Here is a 25,158-nt window from a genome sequence, read left to right as displayed (position 1 = left end):
CTGTTGGGGTTTTCCTAGATCTAAAAAAAGCTTTTGACACAATAGATCACAGTATATTATTGAAAAAACTAGAAAGATATGGCATTAGAGGTGTATCTTATAAATGGATAAAAAGTTATTTAGAAAACAGATATCAGTACGTGCAACTCAACAATAAAAAAACGAATCAACTGAAAATCACTCACGGAGTTCCTCAGGGGTCAGTGCTTGGTCCAAAACTATTCATCTTATATATAAATGATATCTGCAAGGTCTCAAAACAATTTAAATGTGTCCTATTTGCTGATGATACAACTTTCTACTGTTCTGGAATAAATCTGAAACAGCTCCTGACAACCGTAGAAAACGAATTAAACAAATTAAAAAACTGGTTCGGCAGAAATAAATTGTCACTTAACCTGAAAAAATCGAAGTTAATTGTTTTTGGCACAAGACCAATCAAACACCAAGCTAAAATTATGGTAAACTCAATTGAGATAGAAAGCGCGTATGAAACCAAGTTTCTCGGATTAGTAATAGACTCAAAACTATGTTGGAAGCCACATATCGATAACGTAAAAAGAAAAATAGCCAAAACCGTAGGGATCCTCTACAAAACCAAGGAAGTGCTAAATAAGAGATCTTTGTACACATTATACACTTCATTATTATTACCATATATGACCTACTGTGTGGAAATATGGGGAAATGCCTGCAAAACAAACACACTCCCTATTCTCAACCTACAAAAAAAAGCAATTCGAATTATTAATAGATCAAAATATACGGAACCCACAAATCCACTATTTATCAAATTAAATACGATGAAATTTTATGACCTGGTTGACTTTAAAATCGCCCAATTAATGTACAAAGCACACAATAAGCTGCTCTGCCAAAACATTCAGAAGTTTTTCGAAATTCGAGAAAGCACCTATGATTTAAGAGGTACCAACTTATTCAAAAAACTCAAAACAAGAACAAACATCAAGCAAAGAAGTGTATCTATCAAAGGTGTTAATCTGTGGAATAATCTCGAAACGGACCTGAAAATGAGTAAATCGCTTGCTGAGTTCAAAAACAAATTCAAAAAAATAGTACAAACAACCTACATCAATCAGAGTTAAAATGATAAATTCAAAACATTAAATATAATGATAAATCAGAACTAAGTTGATAAATAGAGAAAGGTATATAAATATCCATTATGAATACAAGAGAAAATTGACACAAGAGTGTCAGGGTGTGGAAGTATATAATCCCGATACAAACCAATATCACGGTTAAGGGTGAAGTATGAGCCTTAATGGAGACTTCTTTCTTCTTACTTTTTCTTTTCTGATTGATATAAAAATGATTTATTAGATACAATCACATAACGGGGTAGGACTAGATAAGTTTTTTACTTCTTCCTACTCCCTTGAACATAATAACTGTGTTGAATGAAGATTGATTTCTTTCTTTTTACTTTTTTTATCTACCTTATTTTCTGTCAAATTATTACTGTATATATGTTTTATGTTCAATAAACAAACAAACAAACAAACAAACAAATACAGTCGCACAAACTTAGGACTATTTGCTACAAAATGAGACTAGTCTTAGACCTGGTGGCATTTCTTTCCACTCACTCACTGTCTCTAACTTGACCTCCCCTCGATCGCCATCAAGACAACGTTGCTCAGCTGACATCGTGCAACGAACTTTTAAAGCCAGCCACGGGATGCTTCGAAGTCCTCGATGCCCATAGTTAGCGCAATGGAACTCGCTTTCTCTCTAATTAGCGGTTCAGTTAGCGAAAGTTTTTTAGCAAGATAACAGGTAAAGCATTCCAGGAAATGTTTGTTTACTCGACTGTCCGTCGAGCCACAAGAAATTTACTCTGAACAACTAATCGGATGCATTCCACTCTCTCTTCCACGGTCATTACTGTTTCTCTTCGTTTGGATGGCACGATCAACAGGACGTAAATGTAGATGAACGAAATAAAAAATCATTCACTATTCCAGTAAAACTCATGCTAATAGAGTCACTTACATGTTGCCGTTTTGGATCCGATGAGAGTAAATAGTGGCGAGTTATTCCGTAGTACCGAGTGGGACTTGTGTTTGCGCCACTGCGGGCTTCCGGGTACTGGAACTTCCGTTGTTATGAATCTATCGTTATTGTAATATTGTAGTCGAAGATTTAATGCATAGGGGTTTTTTTTCCGGGTGAGGGAATTTCTGTTTGGGGAGGGGGAGTTATTTTTTGATAACATGTACAGTATTCACATTTTTTACATTGCACGATATTTTTAACCACATACCGATAATGGTTTTGGGGCATGAACTGATGAATTGCAATTCTATGCATTTCAGTGGGAAACATGACCTTGCTGTAAATGTTTTGGGTTACAAACAGGGACCCAGAACAAATGTTTGTAACCCGAGGTTCTGCTGTGCTCAAAAAGGGTCTCTCCTGATTACAGTAATGTGTAATTGAGCTACTAAGAGCTAGACAGGGCCAACACCAGTCATCATTGGGGGGGGTTTTTTCCATCAAGTGCAGAAAACTAATAGAGAAAAGGCATACAGTTGTGCTCATGAATTTATATTCCCTGAGGTACACAGGGCTCTTGATGTCTGCAGCCATTAAACTTTCAATAACTTTCCTGCAAAAATGGAATTGTCCTACAGTCCTCTAGTTCTCAGTGACTAATTCCGTTCATGATCCTTTTACATACTTTATTTATTATTTTCTTTTTTTACAGCCTGTTGCCCCTTGAGCTTGGATGTGTAGATGGTCCTGTTGGAGGGTCTCTAGAGTTGGAGCCCAGACTTAGCCAAACGCCATCTCTCCTGGAGACTGCTTTGTCTCAGGATAACCCTGTTTTAGCAGGAGGTTCTACAGAGAACACCATAAGCCACACCTCTTGGCCAGCTGCTCCCGACATCACCAGGGAAACCAGGAATCGAGAAAATAGTCTTGGAGACTGGTAATAACAATATCTGACATGCATCCATCCATCATCTATCCATTCTCTGAAGCCATGGCATGACTGTGAGCAACAATATCACAGTATTCAAATTCAAGCCCTAAAATTTTATATATACATACAGTATATAGCTAAGTAACCCCCCCCCCCACACACACACACACACTCAGCACAATCTATTATATTTTTGAACAAAGTCGACAATATTTGGTACATTAAGAAACATTGTACCATGCTAAGTTTATATAAGTAAATGTTACTATTCTTCTGTTTTAATTGTTGGTAAGTCAGTGTCCCATTTATTATCAGAACAGACCCGTGGGCCACTAGCTACCGTAATTTTCGATTACAAAGCGTAGCTGATGAAAAGCCGCAATAGCTAAATTTTGCCATAAAAACAAATATGTACATATATTTTCTGCTTTGCTTTATTAGCCGCAGGTCTCCACATTATAACATGGGATTTTTGCAAAGAAAGTCACACAGATGCATTTTTGAAAAGTCTAAATACCATTAACGACGACGTACTTGGCTAGTTACACATCTGTGCTCCACTTAGTAGCTTTCTAGCGCTATATGATCATTTTGGCATTAACCATGGAGGATTCCGTGGAGTGAAAATTAGTACGGTACTCAAAACCTGTTTATGATCAAATGCATTGGATATTCAATAGCAGAGCCAAATAATGCATGCCATCAACAGCAAGGTGTCTGTTATTACTGTGTACCTTTGTCTACTGGCGGTTTATCTCAATAAGAGTGTGGATTTGCACCCGTGTCACAGCTCAAGGGATGATTCAAACGGCCGACTCCTGAGTTCACCCTACACATGTCGGTCATATTGCCTCTCACAGAATGACAGCCAGGATCCTGGTGCTGAGCAGAGGTAACATACATGCACTTGTTGATGCTGATACACAGGGACATTCTTCTTTTATTTTCAACACACAGTCCCTCATTATTTGGATTTAGTGACCCTGAGGATGAGGTTGCGGGTTCAGCATCATCTTCTGCAATTTGTGGCACACGTTCCTCTCACAGAATACCAGTTAAAGACTGGAAAACCTCACCTAGGGCCTCACCAAAGCTGAAGAGAAAGACCAAAAAAGACGAGAGGTGTGTTGACGTTTCATGTTAATGTGAAAATTGAGAAATTGTGAACAGATAAGCAAACTTCATTCTTCTTTCTCAATAGAGAATCACCTCAGTTGAGACATTTGGACTCCGGTCAGGTAAAGTATTCCAAACAAGTAAAGGTGTGAAAGAAAAGTCCAGATGTCTTGTTTTTATGTCGTGACAAACCTTATAGTAGCCGTGTTTATACTTGTGTTATACTTGTATTTCAATTAGAAAGAAACCTTACGCCCGAACCGAATGAACATAATCTATACAAAAACCCCAATGGGAATGAACATAAGCCTTTTCATCGTGATCCAATTCAATCAGAAGTCATGTATATAGTTTAATTGGAAAAACCCTGTCTGCGCATACTCCGTCTTGACAGAAATGTGCAGTGATAGAAATTTTTACACACTTGAAAATGGCAACTTCCAACCAGAGCTGGTCTGGGACAGGAGAGTTGGTTTTGAACTACTTGTAACTTTTCCTGTGATGTTTGCATAAACGGGTTCTCTTATATGCAGTCCACATACTTCAACAAAAACAATACTTGACCATATTTAGAATTTTTTTTGTACTAATGGATGAAATAGTGGGAACAGTGGCAGCAAATCAGAGAGGTGGCCAAGTGAATCTAACGTAGCCGCCTCTCTGAGTTGCTCGTTATCGCCGTAACCCTCGGATGTTCGAAGCCCTCCGGTGACTCCCCCGGTGGCTGGAGAACATCTGCATCGTGGTCAAGACCACCGGAAAGTTCCACAGAACGTGCCTTGCCCTCCTTTTGCCAACCTGGAGACCTCTCATTCATTTGAATGGTGAGGTCGCTCATTCAAATTAATCAACCTGGTGAGGTGCGCACTGCTGGCTAAAATTTTTACCACCAGCATCACTATTTCATTCATTACTACATATCGCTGGTGTCGGGCAAAAACCTGCTTTAGCTAATAGTCGTACGCTTAAAACCAGGAAATTTTGTGGATTTTATGGCCGCATTGCTCAAATAAGCTGCTACATCTATCGGCCAATCCGATGACAGAGTCATCACAGCCCTCCTCCGCTTGCATTCTAGCCACACATTCGAAGAGGTCTTGAGGAACTGTTCCATTTTGATAACAGTCCCTAAAAAGTGTAATGGAAAAGTGACAACACCAGGCTGTTTCGGGCTGGAACCGGTACAATAGAAAAGGACCTCTATAAGGACCTTCTGATTAAATGTAATGGAACATGTTAAAACCAGATTGGAATAGGTAAACAGTTGACCTTCAGTTGGAATAATTTCAACCGGAAAGACAAAAAAAGTTTGCATGTAAACCCGGCTAGTCTTTCTACATGTGCACCAAGTTTGTGAGTTGAATGAAGTCAGGACAAGTCATTCTGAAATCCTGACTTAAACCCTAGTTTTTAAGTAACAATTTTTTTTCTTGTGCTTTGTTCATGCCCTCCGCAGATGAATACAGATGTGCAGCAAGAGTTGTTGATGTTTCTCCGAGGCCAACAGAGAGAGTTAACTGAACTACGTGGACAAATTGAAGCCATGCAAAGCTCTATTATGGCCCAAGTAGAACGTGCATTGACTAACCATCGGGAACAAGAACGTATCCTTCATATCTAGTGAGACTGGAACATGTCAGTTTAGTTTGTCTTGTCATATTTATAAAGAGGAATCCCACATCTCACACAGTCACAAGGAAAATGACTTGTGTGGAATTTGAACCTGAATCATGTCATGCTAGGAAACATTAGTTTGACATAGTTTGTCGAAAAGGTTGTAGCTTTACCATAAATGTTATCTTTAAAAAATGATCTGTATTTTGAAGGTACAACTACCAACCAATCTGACATTATAGTGCCCAATCTCATCTCAATTATGGCACATACACATACACATCGTCTTCTTGTGAACTTTAACTTTCAATGGCCTCAGAGTGCAGACTAGAGCGGGTTCTGGGAGAGAGTCTGAATCAGCAGCATCATCAGAAACAACTCAGCCAGCAGCTGAGCCAGACCCTTTGCAATTCCCTAACAAACAAGATGGACAAAATCCTTCGAGAGGAGATGAAGAAAACTGTTCCGCCAAGTAAAGAGAAACACAAACAATTAATGGATACAAATGTTTCAAAAATATGTACCCTTGACAAATGATCGTGTCTGTAAATGTGACAGTTCTTAGAAGATGGTTGAGATACAACAATTTTATTTAGCCGGCAAAGAGATCGTTTTCATATCATTAACTTTTTTTTTTCAACCTTTGAGTCTCATCCCAAGTGTTTTCTTCCAGCACCTCTAATTACCAGTTATGATTAGTCTTGTTCTTTATTTCTTTTCTCCCAAATTTAGCCCTCCAACCCCCATTCAAATCTTATCTCAACGTAAATTTAGAATAACCACAATTCAAGTTGTGCTTAGTAGGGAAACCTTAGGACTAAGCTGGACTTGATCTTTGGTCGCTTTACTATGTAATAAGGTGATTGAAGGCCTGTGTGCGTGTGTGTGTTTTTCTTCTTCTTTTTTTTTTTTTTTTTTAAACCTGTTTAGCCATTTCGAAGAGTCTGGAGCCAGTGACATCTCAACTGAGCAACACTATTTCTTCTAAACTGACCTCTGTAGAGGTTACCCTGAAGGACAACGTCAGTAAGGTTGTCAAATCCAAGGTAGGTGTCTGGGCTTCACCACCATTCATTGTATGACTGTCCGTGGTCTAAGATCTATATTGCCTTGCTCCATTTAGGTCTTTGCTCACATTAAGCTCTTTCTTTGTTGCTAGAACACCACAGATGCAATTGGCCGAGCCGCCGCAGAAGCAATGCAAGGTCCTATTCAGGCTGCCTACAAAGATGCCTTCCAGAGCATTGTGCTGCCTGTTTTTGAGAGAGGCTGTCAGACCATGTTTCAGCAAATTAATGAAAGTTTCAAGCAAGGAACACAAGAATGTAAGTCCATTTTCATTGTTTGGAAATCAACATGGATTTTGTTAAACTGCATACGTTCAAAATAATTTTAAATTAAGACAATACCTCGTACAGCCCCCCGTGCCTCAAAATGCTTTGTGTTGTTTTCAGATGATTGGCATTCAAATTTGTAACTGACAACTAGACTTTACTCAGATTTGATCAGCTGGATCTGAGCGGCAGATTTTTCCATTATATGCACAATCAGTGATAGTTTGTAATGTCAGAATTTGCCGATCGATCAATGACATAATTCATCAGCAAAATAAGACATTAGAGCAAACAACCTGTTCATTTCAGTGGGTGCTCCAAATTTTGACTGTTCGTGGTCCCGGCTGGGCCCAATTCCACATGAATAGCAGGAGTTGAACTTACAGTAAAGAAGTTGTTTTAATAGATTGGAAAGGTTGGTTCATCTTTTGAACGAATTCGTTATTGTTTTTGAGGTATTTTTTAAACTCATTGATCGGTGATCACCCCTAAAATTCTGATCATGCAATGCAAGAATGGGCAATTTAAATGCTGGAGGGGTCCACAATTGTTCATCAGTGCTAATGGGGAGTCACAGAGAGCAAAGGACGTACGAACTAGATGTGTGACAAAAATGCTATTTCAAATATGAACAAAATGTGTGCATTCTTTTTTATTTGAAAAAGTATTGAAAAATATCCAAATACATGTTGGTACCTGGACCGATAACAAAATCTTGGTATGGTGACAACCCTACCTGAGTTCTGAGGTTGTGCTTTTTCACACCAGCAACGTCTTGAAAACTTCAGTAAAGTTGCTATTCTGCGTGAAGAAGGACAAATCCAATTTGTTGGCCATAAATGGGGAGTTTTAAAGTTTTATAGATAAACGTGAACACAATTGACGGTTTACAATCTAGCGCGTAAACTTGACTATAACTTTGTGTGTGAAACTTTATCATTGCTGCTCTCTTTCAGCCAAGGACTATTTCGTTGACGTGGAATTTATTTTTTGTTTAATGGGTGGTTATTTATTTTCCTGTTCAATCAAGAAACATCTTCATTTGTCCCTTGAGGTGAAATTCAGTTTGACACAAATGAACCGTGGTTCAGACTCACACGAAGCTCAGAAACAAACCATGTGAAGGTACTGTGCATATGATTCAGCACCTCAAGCATTTAGGGGGTTGATGCGTTCCGCAAGCAGAGGGATCTTGGCAGAGTTGGAAACTTTGATGCCTGTAGCACCGAATCCAGATTTTTGGTCAGATGGGCAGGTGTTAGGAAAAGTAAATTCCTGACACAGCAATCACTGCACCAGTGTTGGAAAAAAAAAAGTCTTTGTCTATTGACACTGTCTTCTGTTCTTGAAATAAGTTTTCAAATGTATTACACCTGTACACTCAATCATATCTGAAAAGAACTTTATTCAACTCATGAGAACCAGATTTTCAACCAGTACTGGAGTTGTAGTGAACACCTGCAAAAGCATAAAGGGAGAGAAAAGCTGCATTATGTTTCCATGGATGAAATACCATTTAATCTTTTCAACGGAGCATTAATTAATGTGGTGTATCAGCTTGTCTCCCAGGTTTTGCCTCTGCTGTGCCTAAAGGCATACATTTATGAGACTATTTGTGGAGATAGATTAAATGCGATTACCAGTCGGGAACTATCTCAGGCTGCAAGGCATCACATGCTATCTCATACTCGCAGAAGTTATCTTTATTGTTACTACTTGTACAATGCTTAGGTCAATTTGATGACACCGTTAGTAGGGAACTGTTCTTGTCTTATTTGCTTGTGTGAGGATGAGATTGAAGTTGTTGATCTTTCTCTGTAGACATACAACAGCTCGAGGCCCATGCAAAAAGCAAAAAGCAGAGAGAGCAGGAAACGCGAGACCCCATGATTGACCAACTGCAACATATGTTGGACGGCTTCCAAAGCTCCACCGATCAACTGGCCAATAGCATCACAGCGAACATCCGGGCTGAGATCCAACATCAGATCCAGATGATGGTGGGGAAGTAAGTGTCCAAGTCATCCATCATCACTCTAAGTGAACCTCTTTGTTTGGCAAACAACCTGAAAAGTGCTGGATATGACCATCTTTATAAATCTCACGTGTTGAAATTATAATTGTGTTGCCCTTGCAAGCATAGTCATACTGCTGACATTATATATGCAATTTCTGTGAAAAGAAATACTGTCAGTCATTTCATTAGCAAAATTAGACCACAGCTGCCTGTTCTGTTGTTTGTGTTAATAATAATAAATTGGTTTAAGACATTTAACGCTTTAATACTGCTTTTAATGATCTCTGTCCATAAATAAAACAACAATAATAAATACATTTTATTTGTGGGCGCCTTTCTAATCACTCAAGGACACCATACAACAGGGGTGCCCATTACGTCGATCCTGATCGACCGGTAGATCTTAGACAGTAGACAAGTAGATCCGAGGAGTGTCTAGGAGAAAAAAAACTAACAACCATTTGTGTCTTTGTACACGTTAGTAATATATTTTTTGTGTTAATGTACGCTGCGCCCTAATCATCCTATCAGTCTCATTTTCACCCAAAAAAATAAATAAATACAATTTTAAAAATAAAATAAAGCAGGTAAATCTTGAGCCTTCAGTGGCGCGTGATTACGTCACCGGAAGTTGTTAGCGCTCAGCAGTCTGCAATTGCAGTTTGTGATCAGAGCTGTTGCTCTACATCTTTGATCGTCATTATTCTCATTCAGAGTGTGCTTCGTGTACAATTCACCGAGGGCACGGGCAAAGAATAGGAATCTAGAGGGCTGAGGGAAGCACTTTAAAACGGTACGTGTGAGCTACGATACTTAACAGGCTGCAAAAGTGCATCGCATGCCTCAGTGTCAGGCTGTTTCTCATCATGGCATGCGTGCCGGTAAAGGCAGATCCCGGGAGGTTGGTTGATCGAAAAGTCGATCTTCGGTCCAATAAGTTTGGGCACCCCTGCCTTACAACAAGCAGTTAAAAACACAAATACAATGTTAAAAACAACATCAAATAAAACAAAATGGATGGATTTATGGTCAGAGTGAATAAGCTTGTCCAAACAGATGTGTTTTGAGGCTGGATTTGAAATGTGTTCATGAGTCTATGTTACGAAGGTCAGCGGGGAGTGTGTTCCAGAGCTGGGGAGCAGAGCGACTGAAGGCTCTGCTCCCCATAGCGACGAGGCGGGCGGGCGGGCGGGGCGGGGCGGGGGGGGGGGGCAGTGAGGAGGAGAGAGGAGGAAGAACGAAGAGAGCGGACAGGTGTGGCAATGTGAATGAGGTCAGATGGGTATGGAGGGGCAAGGTTGTGGATAGCGTTAAAAGTAAGGAGCAGGATTTTATATTGAATGCGGTGTATAATGGGGAGCCAGTGGAGATGTTGAAGGACAGGTGTAATATGGTTTATGGATGGTGTGAGTGTGATAATGCGAGCAGCTGAATTTTGGACCAGCTGAAGCTTATGGAGGGAAACGAAACTAGAATTGAACCTACAAACCCAATTCCAATGAAGTCGGGACATTGAATAGATCACAAAGACAAAGATATCAATGTTAGAACTGATAAACGTTATTGTTTATCACAACTAATCATTAACAAAGAATGTTATGGCAGCAACACATTCCAAAGACGCTGGACAGGTGGCAAAAAAGATTGAGAAAGTTGAGAAATGCTCATGAAACACTAGTTTAGAATATCCCATGGGTGAAGAGGCTAACCAGGAACAGGTGGTTGCAATGATTGGATATAAAAAGAGCTTTCTTGAATTAATCGGTCATTCACAAGCAAAGGTGGGGCAAGATTCACCTCTTTGTCAACAACTGCATGAGAAAATAGTCAAACAGTTTAAGGACAATGATTCTCAATGTACAATTGCATCGATTGTAGGGATTTCATCATCTATCGTCAACAATGTCATCAAAAGGTTCAGAGAATCTGGAGAAATCACTGCAGATAAGCGGCAAGGCCGAAAACCAACATTGAATGCTCCTGACCTTTGATCACTTAGGCAGCACGGCAAAAAAAAAAAAAACTGACCCAACTTCATTGGAATTGGGTTTGTCGATTAATGGCATTATTTTTTCCCCCCAAGTAAACCAAAGTGAACAGCTGTTGCTCCCACTGAAATAGTGTATGCTGTGATGTGGATCCCATCCCTCAACTGTTCTTTTCTTGTTCAGTTTGCAGGAGTCAATTCTTAGTCATGTACAGCGTATTGTCAAAGGTGAGGTGAGCCTGGCAATGAAGGAGCAGCAGGCAGTGGTCACCTCCAGCATTATGCAGGCAATGAGATCTGCAGCAGGGACTCCCGTCCCAACCGCACATCTAGACTATCAGACACAGCAATCTAACATCCTGCAGCTCCTTCAGCAAGGACAACTCAACCAGGCTTTCCAGCAGGTAACGCACATCATATTCACAGTGACAGCCACACTAACAAAATGTAACAAATTGTGCCTTTGTTAATTACGACCAAGTTTGGCCAAGGACCAAGTGTGCATTGTCCTTTGGAAGCTTTTCATCTATTTATCCATTTATCTATTTCTCAGTGAACAATAGGACAATTAGAATAAGAAAATATTTTTGCTATGCAAGCGCAAAATTGCAACATTAAACGCAACCGCTGAGGTAGTATTAACTTGAACAGTAATTACAGTTTTTGAAAGAAAAACTGAGGGAGGGTCCCCCGTGGGACAGGTCCACGGCCATGGACCACGGCAGCTCCCGCTAAGAAAAAGGGGGGAAAAAAATCGACACACTTGACAAGTCATTAGATATGCCGACAGCACCCACAAAGTGGCTTAAGGCCTTGAGTGTTTTCCAGTAAAACTACCAGAGCCATCACTTTGACAGTTTTCCAAACTTTGATGTGTTATTACGCTGCGTATATAGATTGACAATGCCCCTGGCCTCTTGGCTTTTCCTAATTCTGTATGCATTTCATTCCCGTGGTGCAGTTTTATGGTATTAACAACATACAAACAGTGATGAGGAGTCATTACTCCTTTAAACTACAGGGTGCCCATCAATTTGACAGCTTTGCTCAATCTTACGCACATTGCGCTGGGACGGCACCGCCGGGTTTCCATGGCAACTCGCGGCAGCATTAAGAGATGCCGCTGGTCACCATGATCTATAAAAAAAATATAAAGTGGATGAGGCATTACATCTGCTTCAAAATATTGACAAGTCTGAGGATGAATTGCTCGGCTGACACAGCCAGTCCGAGTAAAAAGAGTCCCCCTGCCCCGGCCAGGAAGAGATGTGTTGCGTGTAGTAAAAAAGACTGATGTGATTCATGACCTTATGGGCAGTATATACCAGACAGTCAAAATCTATAAAATAATGAGCTTATGTGGTGCTTGTTGACATCATTCCTCTCCAAAATTCACCCTAACCATCCAGCAGGTTGGAAACGGTTGAAGTTATTTGCTACCAATTTTTGTCCACTGTAATGTGGATGTAATTGTTCTTGTGGTTTGAGTATTTGAAAGAAAAAAACCCCCACACTGTCGGAATACATTTTCTGACCATTTCTTGCAGAAATACGTCTGTGTATTGCATGGACAGAACTGGGATTGAGGGCATCAAAGATTCATGAAATGTTTTCATCTGAACAACCTTCTTACTCCCTTACCAGGCTCTGTCAGCAACAGATCTGAACTTGGTCTTGTACGTGTGCGAGACCATCGACTCTCAGCAGGTGTTTGGACAACAGCCGTGTCCTCTCAGCCAGCCTGTGCTGCTGTCACTCATACAGCAGCTCTCATCCAACCTCAACACTCGTTCTGAGCTGAAAATCAGGTAAGGCACAGAGACAATAGAGGAGCCATTGTTCAACGGTATTCATTCAAAAATTGCAAGGGAAAGCGAATAAATTGGACGATCATGCAATTCAAACTGGAGGATGGGGGGGGGTGCAATAATACAAATGTCATCAACATCCCCTTTGAAAATGAGCTGAATCGAGTAGCCTCGACTTGGGGCCATTGATAAGAAAAATGTTTTTGTCAATAAGTCCTGTGACACCACATCATCATCTGCTGGACTTTTAAAGACATTTTTCCATTTGCACCTACAGTATTTTCAATTGTCGGTACTCGCGCAACCTGCCTGCTCTTGTTTCCATTTCCTTTCACAGAATCTCAAGCCTGTTAATTTTGTCAATAAGTCACGGACGGGTTCATGGGGTGGGAAATTTTTCCCAAAGACATTCTTATGTCTTTTAACAGTCCAGACATTCAATCCCAGGTTACCCCCCCCCCCACCCCCACCCAATATTACGGTAAAAGAAGGTCTGAAAATGTCTGTCACAGAATTTGTTCATTGTATTTGATTACTTCACTTGAATATAAATTCACCTCTGTAATCTTTAAGATGTTAATGTCATTGGAATGACAACACAAACACATCCGACCCCATCTTAGAAAAGGTGGGCAACAACTACACACAGTAATGGAGCAGAATCTCAAATGCCCTCAAAATCTCTGCCCTTGTAGCTCTTGATTAGGCTGATCAGTGTTACACTTGCAATTGCCTTTTCTTTGCTTGGCTATCTGAATGTAGATAGGTTTTTTTTCTCCTATAGGTAGTTAATATCTCTTCGGAGAGTGTCTACCTAAGCATCTTTATGTTCCCTTTACCTCTGAATGTGTGCATCTTCTCTTCCCTTCTGCTGTTCTTGCATCAAACGATTCCCTTAGCCAAGCAATGTCTCTTTATAGCCTGGTGGTAGAGGTGAGACACCTCTCTGGTTTGCAGCTGGGCTATGGCCCCGTAGAGGAGGAGGGGGGTGTGGTTCATTATGAACTTTTATTAGCTCAGTCGAGTCGCTGCGCAGCCTTGTGTCCTGTGTAGCTTCCCGACTAGATCATTGCTGAAACGCTCCAGACAAATTGCAATCATACTTAGTGGACATCCATCATGTGGTCATTTAGATTTTAGAAAATTTGCAATATTGTCCTCCTTCCAAATTTCCAATTCTGCTGAATATCCAAAAAGAAGGGGAGTCAATAAAATGGTCAATTTGATAGGGTTGTTGTTGTGCCCCACCTGAATGGGGGCCAGCTGGCACGATAGCTTGGGAAGGGATAGGGTGTCCCCATAGAGATGAATGCTCACTTAAACTGTTAGGACAGTTAAAGCTGGTGGACACTCACGCCACCAGATGTCTGACTGGAACAATTAATTGCACAGAGTGATGCGGGGTGGCAGGAGGAGAGGGCGCAGCTGTAGATGACAAGTCCATCCCACTGCAGTGTTTTGGTGTGAAAGCACAAAATAATCGCTCACACAAGAGAGCTGGTTGCTAGGAAAACCATCAAGGACTGTGCTTGACATTGAAGCTGAAGTGACTGAGGGTGTTCCAGACAGCCAATGGCGATGCCTTACGTGCCATCTCGCGCTTGCATTTGCCTGTAAATGTTATTTTGTGCCAGAATGCTTTTTTTTTTTTTTTTTTTTTTAATCAGTGACCTGGCCGTCATTCTAATCCAAGTCTTCCTCTGGGTCCCATGTGTAGCTATTTGGAGGACGCATTGATGAATCTGGACCACGGTGATCCTCGAACAAGAGATCACATGGCCTCCGTGCTGACCCAGGTCAGACCGAAGTTCTTTGCATTCATGCAGCCGGACCCCCACAGCCCTCTTACCAAGAGAGCTCGGCGTCTCATGCTGATACTCCAAGGACTTGTCAACCACTAGTTTCGTTCAATTCTCACTCAGAAGAAATGTTTTTTGAACAAATGATGTTGAGTCGGTTTTTGTATGTCTTCACAACTGTAGAAGAGAACGTGACCCTTTCTAGCATTCAATGACAACTTCAGTCCAGTAAGTTTTTAATTTTGGGTGAGAAGACAGTTGATGGTGTTAGCGCTGCACCTGGGAAGCTGAAAACAGTGGAATGTAGGCACTATAGCAGCAGATGAACACGGAGTTACGAGTGGCTGGGGCTGAGGAGAATAACAGGCTTTTGCTGTTCTTCCTCCTTTTCCTTCATCCCTCGTAGAAGCCATGTGTCAAAATTTAGAAACAAATTGGCTTTCTTTCCAACCAGTGCAGTTCTTAGGCTCACGTGAAAGATTGTTGTCAACTTTGACTCACATCAATTATTTTTATTTTTTTAGTTTACCAGATCAGAGTGTTTTGCAACTCCTTTGTGCAAGCGTGCATAAGACTTAAAGAATGTCCATCTCAGTGGCCGATGTTGCCAAACCATTGAGTTTTTGTCAATGACTTTTGTCCTCCAGCAAAACAGTCTCTAGAAAAGTTCAGGACTTGACACCTTCGTGTATTTTTGTTGTTGTTGTTGTTTTTTTGGGGTTTTTTTTTTTTTTTTTTACTAAGCTTATGTCAAGCAGCTGTTTGTAACGTCCAAAGGCTAAACGCGACTTGGACATTTTGCCCTGAATGGGCTAAATCGAGCCAGTTTGCTTTCTGTAAGATTTTGCTTTTATCCTCTTTTGGAAGTAATATTGAAAAACATAATGCTTTATCATAACTGGCCTTTCCCCACAAACCCTTCTGCTAAGGTTCCCTGCAGGATGCAAGGAAAATAAACAGACATTTAAGCAGTAACTACAATGCAGAATGCTTAAACATCCTCTTTCAACATCTGAAACTTTAATGGTGGCCGCCGTCCAGAGAAACTAAAGTGGTCAGACTTTTCAGCCCCAAATTCTCTCATCTGTTCTGTGCCATTCTTTAAATATCTGTAAAATGTCTTCATTGTGCACTTGTCTAAAATTATGAAAAAGTATTGCAAAGTCTTTTGCCATTTGTTACTGACATCATATCCAAATATTTCTTGTTTGAAAACTGGATGTGCAGTTACTTCTTGTGGGCTTTAGGAGGCAGCACCTGATTGAAGCGCACCGCTCATTGAATCTGCTTTTGGCAAAGAGCTCCGTTAGCTCCTGTTCTTCATTGACTATTTTTGTGCACACCTTCTTTCCAAACACATGTCTGCTGGGTGGCCACTGTTATGCTGACAGCAAATATATTGTTATTTTGACATTTCTCTCTGGAGTTTAAATTGGGAGTTGCCGAAAAAAAAGTGCCTTACTGCATTTTATCTTGTTTTACATGGATGTTGAATCCTGTTTTGGCCTTCAGTAAGCTCTAGTAATGAAGCATTATACCCCCCTTAAGTCTAAATTGACATTTACAAGCATGTTTGTCATTAGCAGGCAGTTTGCGGTGGCCTCTACAGTCGGACTCAAAACAGCGCATCAAAGATGAACCTGTATTTTCAACACATAAAATCAATGTTGTCATTTGTTTGGATGCTTGGAAGAGAGAAGCACTCTTTTGACGACTAGCATCCGGATCTCTTCAGTTCTGCGTCTCAAGAGAATATAGTTTGACTTCTACACCCAGAGTGGTAACACAAGTGAAGTGTTGTATTCTTTCAACTGTTTAGTTTGCTGTTTGGATCTTTTATAGTTTATTTTACCCTTAAACGTTTGGAATAAAAAAAAAACCTGTTGAATTGATATATTGTGACGTGTTAAGCTGGTTCATCCTCTCTTAAAAGTCTTAGCCGCCTCGTTCTTTGAAGTCGGTAATACTAAGTGGAGCATTTTACACACACACACACACACACACAAAGCTCAGAGAGCAGTCCAAAAGGTGAACTCTAATTCTCATTCATGTGAAGGTGTGCAGCATGGAGTTCAAATCACACCCCAAAGACTGTTAGGTCCAAAAAAATAATCCAAGTTGGCCAACTTTCTTGTGTACTATACAAACCCCCCCCCCTTATATAAATGATTTATATATATATTTATAATTATATATACATCTATATTTATAGTTATATACAAGCTCAATCCTATCCTTTACAAGCTTTCGTTTCTTGCGATGATAGGGCCACAAGGCTGTTAAGCGAAATGTCATTAAACCATCACCTCTTGAATGATTTCGCAGTTGCACTGAAACACCACCAACCATTTCGAGGATCGGACTTCTGTCCGATAAGTTTGCTCACATCATCACCACCACCATCTGTTTTGAGCAGATGTGGTGGAGCTTCGTCCTCTCCTCTCCTCCCCCTCCAGTGCACAAACTCGCCCTCCCCATCAGAGGTGCGCACTGTGCATCCTCTCACTCACTCCGGACTACAGCGCTGCACCAAATAGGAGAGAATCACTTTTAAGAGACACAAGCAGTTGATTTTATTTGATCTTCAACAACGCGTCGGGGAATCTTCTGCCCGGTGGCGCGACACGTTTCAGCATCATGAACTCTGCGTGCTTCTTCGTGCCTGTTGCTTTCCTTCTGTGTAAGTACTGTACTCCAAATAACCTTGTATAAGTTTAGTGTGTAGTGGAGTGGGGCACTTCTTTTATAGCTTAGGTAGACGAGCTGCCTCCTTGAAGTTGCTCGTCAAAAGTGTTCATCCTCAGCAGCACTGCAGGCAACATGTGACCACCCACTATGCTGAATCTATTTCTTAATAGATTTGAGGTTGCGTGGGCATGCGTGGCTCTTGTGGGACACACCTTGCTGTGTCTAGCTGCAAATAGATGCTGACTCATAACTTGCCTGGAATTTTCGATCATTTTCCTCCGGACTGTCATGCTTCCGACCCATCATCAGCCGCAACCAAGTTGGCGCAACCCGCTGTTCAACTTTTGTCCAACTACCAACGAGGCGGTATCTTGTCACACTGAATATTCCCATGTCCAAGGCACGTGCGCTAAATGCTCATTAGCTACCATCGTCATGTTTGTCATCATTATGATCTTGTCATGCTGCTGTCAGTGGAATGAAGCTGCTTGGGGCATCCCACGGGAGCGACACGCAGCGAGGGTTGGAAAGAACAAACAACAAAGTTCCAAGATGGAGATAAATGAATAGCATCTGTCCCTCGTCCTCCTCCTCTTCTTCGCAGCGGAGTCTCATGAGACTTTCGTCAAGTCTTTCCACGCAGAAATACTTTCTGACATTTCACTCAGTCACTCAATCCTTGTCACATTGATAGACTTTTAGGTGTGCGTGTGTGTGAGAGAGAAAGGCCAAATATTTGCATATTTAATTTGTTTTAATTTCCTATTGATGATGGAGCTCTGAGGTTCTGGGTTCCACCCTTGCATTGGTCTTACTGTGTGGATTTTGCATGTCCTACCTGCTCGTGTGGGTTCTCCGCCATCCTCCCACTTTCCAGAAACATGTTATACATGTCGGCTCCATTGAAGACTCAAATTAGATGTGAATGTGAGCGTAAATGGCTCTTTGTCTTTATGTGCCCTGAGATGAAATGGTGACCTGTCTAGGGTGTATTCAGCCTTTTACCCAAAGTCAGCTGAGATAAGGATAAGTGTGATAGAAAATGGACGGCTGGAAATTCCTTCTCCGAATGTGTTTTGATCTATGTTCGTCTTTTGTCAAAATATCAAGCATTAACGTCTCTCCGCCGAGGAGTGCAAAAGGTTATTCATCAAAGGTGATTCATGCTTCTGAAAATACAGCGCATGCATACTTCAACTCATAAGAGAAGCAATGAGGGAGTTTGAACGTCCTGAGCGAAACAATGAAATAATATGTGCTATTGCGATATTAGGAAGCGAGTGAGTCAGTGATAAAGCAGCAGTAGCGCAGGGCTGTATGGCAGCCTCATGCGTTATACCGTGCAATTTACCAGACAATTCACGTTCCACTGCTTGCCTGTGGTCTGTTGCTTTTCATTTGGTACCCACAGCCGAGGTTCATAACGAGCTGTAATACACGACGCACACTTCTGTGAGGCCTAATCACCACATTGATCTTTCTTTCCCAGTTGGCTTAATTGATGGTGATTGTGTGAGAGCGTGATGGACCGCATTGTAGCCGAGTTTGCATGTTCTCCCTTTGCTCGTGTTTGTTTCCCTCCCGTTCCAAAAACATGTCATGTAAGTTTTTCAAGACACTCAAATGGCTGGAGCTCACCTGCAACCATCATAAGGAGAATGAAACAAAGCAAATTGTGAACTAAATCCATCAGCAAGAGAAAAATTAATTTCCATCTACAGTATAAGGTGTGTTTAAATGCACTTCTCAGATCAGTTTAATAGCACATACTGAAACTGAGTCTCAAAAATAGAAAGGGGGCAGGGGACAATGTTACTCTGAAAAACTTGCTGGAAACAAGTAAAAAAAAAAAAAGTGCGAGAAATCGATCACACATGACTGACTGAATGCATACAACAAATAAAGTTAGCTGAGCACGCTGTGAAGAATTAACAATGATCAACATGTGACAAAAAGTACAATACTGAAACTTTTGTGGCATAAAATCTCACCTCACCTTCGTAACCGCTGCTCCATCTACTTGAGCACAAAAACAGTCGTATTAGAAATACTCTAAATTTCAAAGACACAATGATTGTTTGTGTTCGACAGACTGCTAGGTGATAGGTCAGACTGCTCCTTGCAGTCTAACCTCTCACCAGACACCCCAAAAATCACATCAATAGCTGTCCACTGGTGAGCAGGGTATTATATTTTAATTGTTCTCTCCTGAGAACAATTACAGTATATCTTTTTCTCCCACATCTTCCCTTGTGTAGTGTTTCTCAACTGCAGAGCAGACATTGCAAGTGGAAGCTTCTTCATTGAAACCTTTGTAAAGGTCCAGCAGGGCTTGACCTTGCTGTCCCTGTGGTCTTCTCCCCACACCGTTCTCAACCCTTTCCCCGCCCCCTTCTCCCTTGCACGCTGATCAGCGCAGTTTTCTGGGTGCATTAAAGTAGTGTCAGAGGTCTGCCACACACTGAGCGACCAAAACCGCAGCCAAACCCGACTGAACTCTCGGGGTGTGCGGGGTTCGGAAGCTGCTTTTCACAAGAGGTGATTTCTCTGCCTCTGGTTTTGCATGATGTAGCAACATTGCAGATCCCAAACAGTCAACATGCAGCATAAGGTTTCACAAACAACAAAAGTATATTTGGCTGTTTTACAACAATACTTAACTGTATCTATAATTTCATATATAACTGTGTGTAAAATAGCAAAGCTTTCAGAATCTGTTGCCAAAATGTATGCGAGCGATGTACATATAATACTGCTCCAGGTACATTCAAGTGAATGAAAGTGAGCTCAGCCTCTCAATATTTCCACAGTCGTCTTTTTTTGCCTTATGACTACATCTTTTTTTATGGTTAATTAGAAGTGATTAAGTAAAATATACTTTATGTGCAGCCTCAAAAGCCAATACTGTACAGACTCGTCGTTTAATGCCACAGAGTGTCCATTGATCAAATCGAACAATGTGCGGGTGTGAGTCTCCAACTGTTTTTGCGTGGTGTGTGTGGGCTTTAGTAGGTTTTTGAGTTTCATGAAAAGATTACAGTACAACACTAACATCACAAGCTCTGTTTTTGTGGACCTGCAAAAATGACTGAAGACAGTAATATGCACGGCAATGTCATTTGGATCAAAACAAAGCAAAACATGCGCAACACAAATCTATATTCTTGTATCTTATCCAAAATAGTCTATTTCACTAAAATAAAAAAATGGGATTGGCAAAATTTTCAAGGCCCCATAAGTCTGTCAAAATGGAAATGTACCGCAATACACTCAGAAATGGAAGATTACAATTCCATTTCTGAAATCATTCGTGTTTTTGGACGAATTCATGTTTGTCCTAAAGCGCCAGTGTCAAACTCTTGACATTATTTTACTCTGTCTGTGATTTTTTTTCCCACAAGAGCTGGAGTGGAGGGCGTTCCTCTCCAGCAGCGTACCGTGTCTGGTTTTCTCATCAGGCCTCGTCAAGTATTTAAGGACTGCCAAACTGCCAAGTTTCTGTCAGATTGTTGACCTTGCTCGCTGTACCGCCTCAAGTGATATTTTTTAGACCTTTATGCTCATGTTCATAGTCGCTCCTGTACTCTTTTTCCTGTTTAGAAAGCATTTTTGTTGTAGAGGTACTCGCTGATTTTGGTTACGCGCATTTGGACTCTTGATATTTCATTTAGTGTATTTTCGAATATCGTTGTTACGTTGTCTTTTGCAAGCGCTTTCTGTTCGTGTTTAGTTTTCCTGGCTCTTTGTTGCCAGGGATTTCTGTTTGTACTTTGTCGGCCCTTCGTTTCCGCTTCAATAAATAGTTTGTGACGGATTTTGTCTGTGTCTACGTTTTTGGCAGTGATGTGTTCTTCGAGCCGGTCCTTGGCCTCGAGGACCGGCTCGAGGACCGAAGGGCGGTCCTTGGTCCTTGGCCTTGGCCTTGGGTTGCCGGTTTGCTGAATGCTTTCTCATGTTTGGAATAATGAATATTGATAATACATAGTTTAAAATCATGGTTGAATTAATTATTTATTATTATTGTGAAGTTTAAGGTATTAATTAATGTAGTATTAGATAATGTTATGTGCGCATGCGGGTTGCTATTTTAGTCCGCAAACTGAGGAATCGCGCGGATGAAAGTTTGAGATGGCGGCGAAAAAAAACTCACCAAGGTCTACTAATTACGACATTTAAGAAATAGAAATGCCAGTCTGATATTTCGTATGAATCGTCCAAAGGGCGTATCACTAAACTCACCTGGAATGTATGCACAGAACACGAGAGCAAGATACGACGAGAGGCACGATTACGAGGGAAGTTGGTCATTAGATTTGTAGGCTAATCGTTATGAAAAATATTATGAAATAGTATTGGTTATTCTATAATTTACTGGTTGTAGCATGGTAACTTTATGAATAAAACATTCGTCACAAGGTGTAGTAATGCTAATGTTAACTGTTGGTAGAACTCATGATGACGCGTGTTAAATTATTTCGTCAAATTGATAGTAGATTACACATGCATCGTCTTGGGAAGAGGATGTCAAGCCACATCAATACTTACCTGTATTAATGATTAACCAGTAAATTAATCTTTGCAGTGTGAGATTGGAAAAAATACTCTGATGATGCCGCAAGGGTACTACTGATGTAATGTTCATTGTTAATGCATAGTTTTCAAACATTTACCCTTGAAACATTATACTTTTGAGTTTCAGAATTCTTGATTATGAATATCAGTCAAAATAGAAAAATGGGTTCCCATGATGAACGTTTACGGAACCCAACATTAGTTACCATGGTTTCCCATTGGGTAATCCGACGGAACCGAAAAACGGTTACCATGAATTTCCGAAATCCTCAGGCCTGCTACTGAATTATTTAAATTTTTGCAGCATTTGTTTATAATTGTATGTATATGTTGTTGTTTGTGTTATTATCATATGCAATTGAATAAGTAGACCAGTTCAGAATTTGAAATTTGGGACTCTCTCAATGCATAATGGGACTCATACTTTTCTGATCAGCGAGTCCCTGGGAGAGTGGTATGATAGCATTGTTTTATACATGTCCTCGACTCGGCCTCAGCTTCAAAATCAGTCCTTGGTCCTTGGCCTTGGCCTCGGAGGCAAGTCCTTGGTCCTTGGCCTTGGCCTCGGAGGCAAGTCCTTGGTCCTTGGCCTTGGCCTCAGAAAATTTCTCAACTCCTTGGCCTTGGCCTTGCCTCGGAAAATTTTCAAAGTCCTTGGCCTTGGCCTTGGCCTCGGAGTCAAGTCCTTGGCCTTGGCCTCGGGTTGCCGGTCCTTGGACACAACACTGTTTTTTGGGATCCCATCACCATTCAGTTCATCCACAAACTGTGTCAGAATAATCCGACCGTGGATCCCGTAGACCCAGATAAAATTAGGACAACTCTGGCCGGAGTCAAGTCCTTGGCCTTGGCCTTGGCCTTGGCCTTGGCCTCGGCCTCGGGTTGCCGGTCCTTGGACACAACACTGGTTTTTGGGATCCCATCACCATTCAGTTCATCCACAAACTGTGTCAGAATAATCCGACCATGGATCCCGTAGACCCAGATAAAATTAGGACAACTCTGGCCAGCCAAGCACGACTGTTAGGACAGCAGGAGACAGCATGAGTGGAACTGCGTGACACGGTTGCCCTGCTGGCTAGCCGGTTTGAGGAGTTGGGTTTGCATGTTGGAGCAGTTGGGCACCCGAGGTACGCCCCCCTCGGATTCTCGAGCTGCTGCCGTTGGAGTGCCTCATCCTCCAACAGTTTTTCATGAACCAAAGTGACCCCATCCGTCACGCGATGGTGGTGAGCCTGGACTTTGTGGGCAATTCATCCACCAGTGCACCCTAGTTTTCTGACCAGCAACCATCCACCTACACCCATGATAGTTCCAAGGTTGCCTTCATTATGAGCCTGTTGACTGGTCAAGCTTTGTCTTGGTGACTTGCAGTGAGAAAGGAACGTCCCGAACTCCGGTCTTTCTTCCGTGAATTTATTTCCTAGTTACGTCTGATTTTCCACCACCCAGTTCAGGAAGAGAGGACGGAGGACGGCTGTTAGACTATGATCAGGGTCGGCAAGCGGTAGCTGACTGCTCCATTGCATTTCTGCATCCTGGCCGCCGAAAGCGGTTTCGATGACTGTGTGTTCCGTAGTGTCATCTTACGTGGATTAATCACCGCCCTGAAGGACGAGCTGTCAATTTGGGATGAATCTACTAACCTGGAGGACCTTATTCCTCTAGCGATTCAGTTGGACAATCACATTAGGGAGAGGCACCGGGAACGCGGCTATGAACAGTCCGAACACCTTCCAAGACTATCCTTGTCCGCCGAACGACCCCGGCATGACCCAATCCACCAACCAGCAACCGGCGTACTCCTGAGGCACCTTAGACGAACACCAACGAACCTATGCAGCTCGGTGGTGGGCGGGCGACTTCACCTCGAGGAGAGGAGATGGCATTCCCAGACCGGAGCCTCTATTGCGGTCAACTGGGTCATCGGGTGTCTACTTGTCTGATTCGATCATCACAATCACCCCATAAGTCTACTCGGCTGGGAAAACAATGGACATACATCAGGTACTGAAGAGAGACGTAATATCAGTCCAGGTTCTCCTCCATCTTGTCACATGTCGAGCCAGGCTACTAAAGTTGAGAGACTTGAATTTGCTCGAGAAGTCTCTATCTCTGGAAAGAAAGTAAAGATTATGCCTCTTATTGACTCTGGTGCTAATGAATGTTTTATTGAAACCCTAGCATGCCCAACAGAAGAACTTACGGAAGTTGATAGAGTCACAGACCTTACACCTTCGTTGTAAGCAATAATTATAGACGGCACGGTGCACTTCTGCGACACAATTCTGAGGTTCGGGGTTTGGATCACACCTGTAAATTTATGCTGAAGACTGATTGTGCAAGATGTTTCTACTTTTTAACATTCTTTGTCATCTTTATTTTACCTACTGAAATGTTTGAAGGCCTCCTTGTCTCTTTTTTTTTTTTTGGTTTTGTAAAAGTTCTTCCCATGAAACTGTTAGAGGTACAGCTCCCTTTCATTTGTCCTTCAGAAACTTGCAGGTTTTCTATGCACGCTCTCCTTCCATTCGGGCCTTTCTCTGTCACCGCTGCTGCCGTCGATTTCATTCTCAACGATTAAGAGCTTTTCTGCAATTTCTTCTTTAGCTTCAAATCACATGAAAGTCGATGTGATGAGTGAGCGACCCGTCCTGCCCTTTTTACCGACACCGCTTCATAAATACAGGTTATGATCTCTGTTGCTGCATCTTCACTTCCTATAGCTTCTCTCTTACGTCCCTTTTCTTCACTTCTGCTTTGGCTCAATTGCTACCGTATTACACCTCTGTTGTTCATGGCTCCCAGGACAAAATAGTCCACCTTTTCAATCTTTGTGTGCACGCCACATACAATGATGAGAGCACTGACCTTGAGTGACCACTCTTTTCACTGTTCATACCCTTACATGTAATCTTTGCAAACACGGTGAGTGTGTTATTGTGAGGGGGCGAAACCCACCAACTCACCAAACACCTTGTTAAGGAAATCCGTACTCCAATAAGATCCAGAATGAAAGATGCATCCGGCGTAACAGCGGTCGCTTGATTAAAAGCTTCTATCCCACCATTCGTTTGGTACCGCTTGTAATTCGGGTCAGGGCTGTGGGGCTAGTCAATATCCCAGCAGACTTCATGTAGTTGCAGTGCACCGTGGTGGCAATGTCAGATCATATTGTTACAGTAAGAATTTGTATACATAAAACTATAAATATCAAATTGGCTAAATGCGCCAAATACTGTGGCTGTACAATGTGCAAAAGTGGAAAGCTGT

The 25,158-nt window shown here is 41.6% G+C and overlaps 2 protein-coding genes across 5 annotated transcripts in view; both read left to right on the top strand.

Moving 5' to 3' along the window:
- edc4 (enhancer of mRNA decapping 4) overlaps positions 1-16,517 on the top strand; it is a 36,804-nt gene extending 20,287 nt beyond the window's left edge. Inside the window, exons 19-30 of one of the 4 annotated variants that reach the window (XM_086109290.1) lie at positions 2,732-2,956; positions 3,741-3,842; positions 3,998-4,072; positions 4,152-4,188; positions 5,523-5,670; positions 6,000-6,152; positions 6,611-6,726; positions 6,840-7,005; positions 8,836-9,022; positions 11,203-11,422; positions 12,663-12,826; positions 14,544-16,517. In XM_086109290.1, coding sequence (XP_085965416.1) covers positions 2,732-2,956; positions 3,741-3,842; positions 3,998-4,072; positions 4,152-4,188; positions 5,523-5,670; positions 6,000-6,152; positions 6,611-6,726; positions 6,840-7,005; positions 8,836-9,022; positions 11,203-11,422; positions 12,663-12,826; positions 14,544-14,727 — 1,777 coding nt within the window. In that variant the 3' untranslated portion in view covers positions 14,728-16,517. Of the gene's footprint in view, positions 1-2,731; positions 2,957-3,740; positions 3,843-3,907; positions 4,073-4,151; positions 4,189-5,522; positions 5,671-5,999; positions 6,153-6,610; positions 6,727-6,839; positions 7,006-8,835; positions 9,023-11,202; positions 11,423-12,662; positions 12,827-14,543 lie in introns of all 4 variants that reach the window. The other 3 variants (XM_086109289.1, XM_086109288.1, XM_086109291.1) reach the window with 3 other exon arrangements.
- Positions 16,518-16,805: 288 nt separating this feature from the next.
- Positions 16,806-25,158, top strand: part of nrn1la (neuritin 1-like a) — a 74,847-nt gene continuing 66,494 nt past the window's right edge. The window contains exon 1 of the mRNA XM_086110240.1: positions 16,806-17,305. Within this exon, the coding sequence (XP_085966366.1) occupies positions 17,263-17,305 (43 nt within the window). The 5' untranslated portion in view covers positions 16,806-17,262. The remainder of the gene's footprint in view (positions 17,306-25,158) is intronic.

The sequence above is a fragment of the Hippocampus guttulatus genome, chromosome 4, assembly GCF_054856545.1.
Source record: "Hippocampus guttulatus isolate MCC_2025c chromosome 4, RoL_Hgut_1.0, whole genome shotgun sequence".
Lineage (NCBI taxonomy): Eukaryota > Metazoa > Chordata > Actinopteri > Syngnathiformes > Syngnathidae > Hippocampus > Hippocampus guttulatus.
Note: the sequence above shows the minus strand (reverse complement) of the source record. Positions and strands in the feature narration are given on the sequence as shown.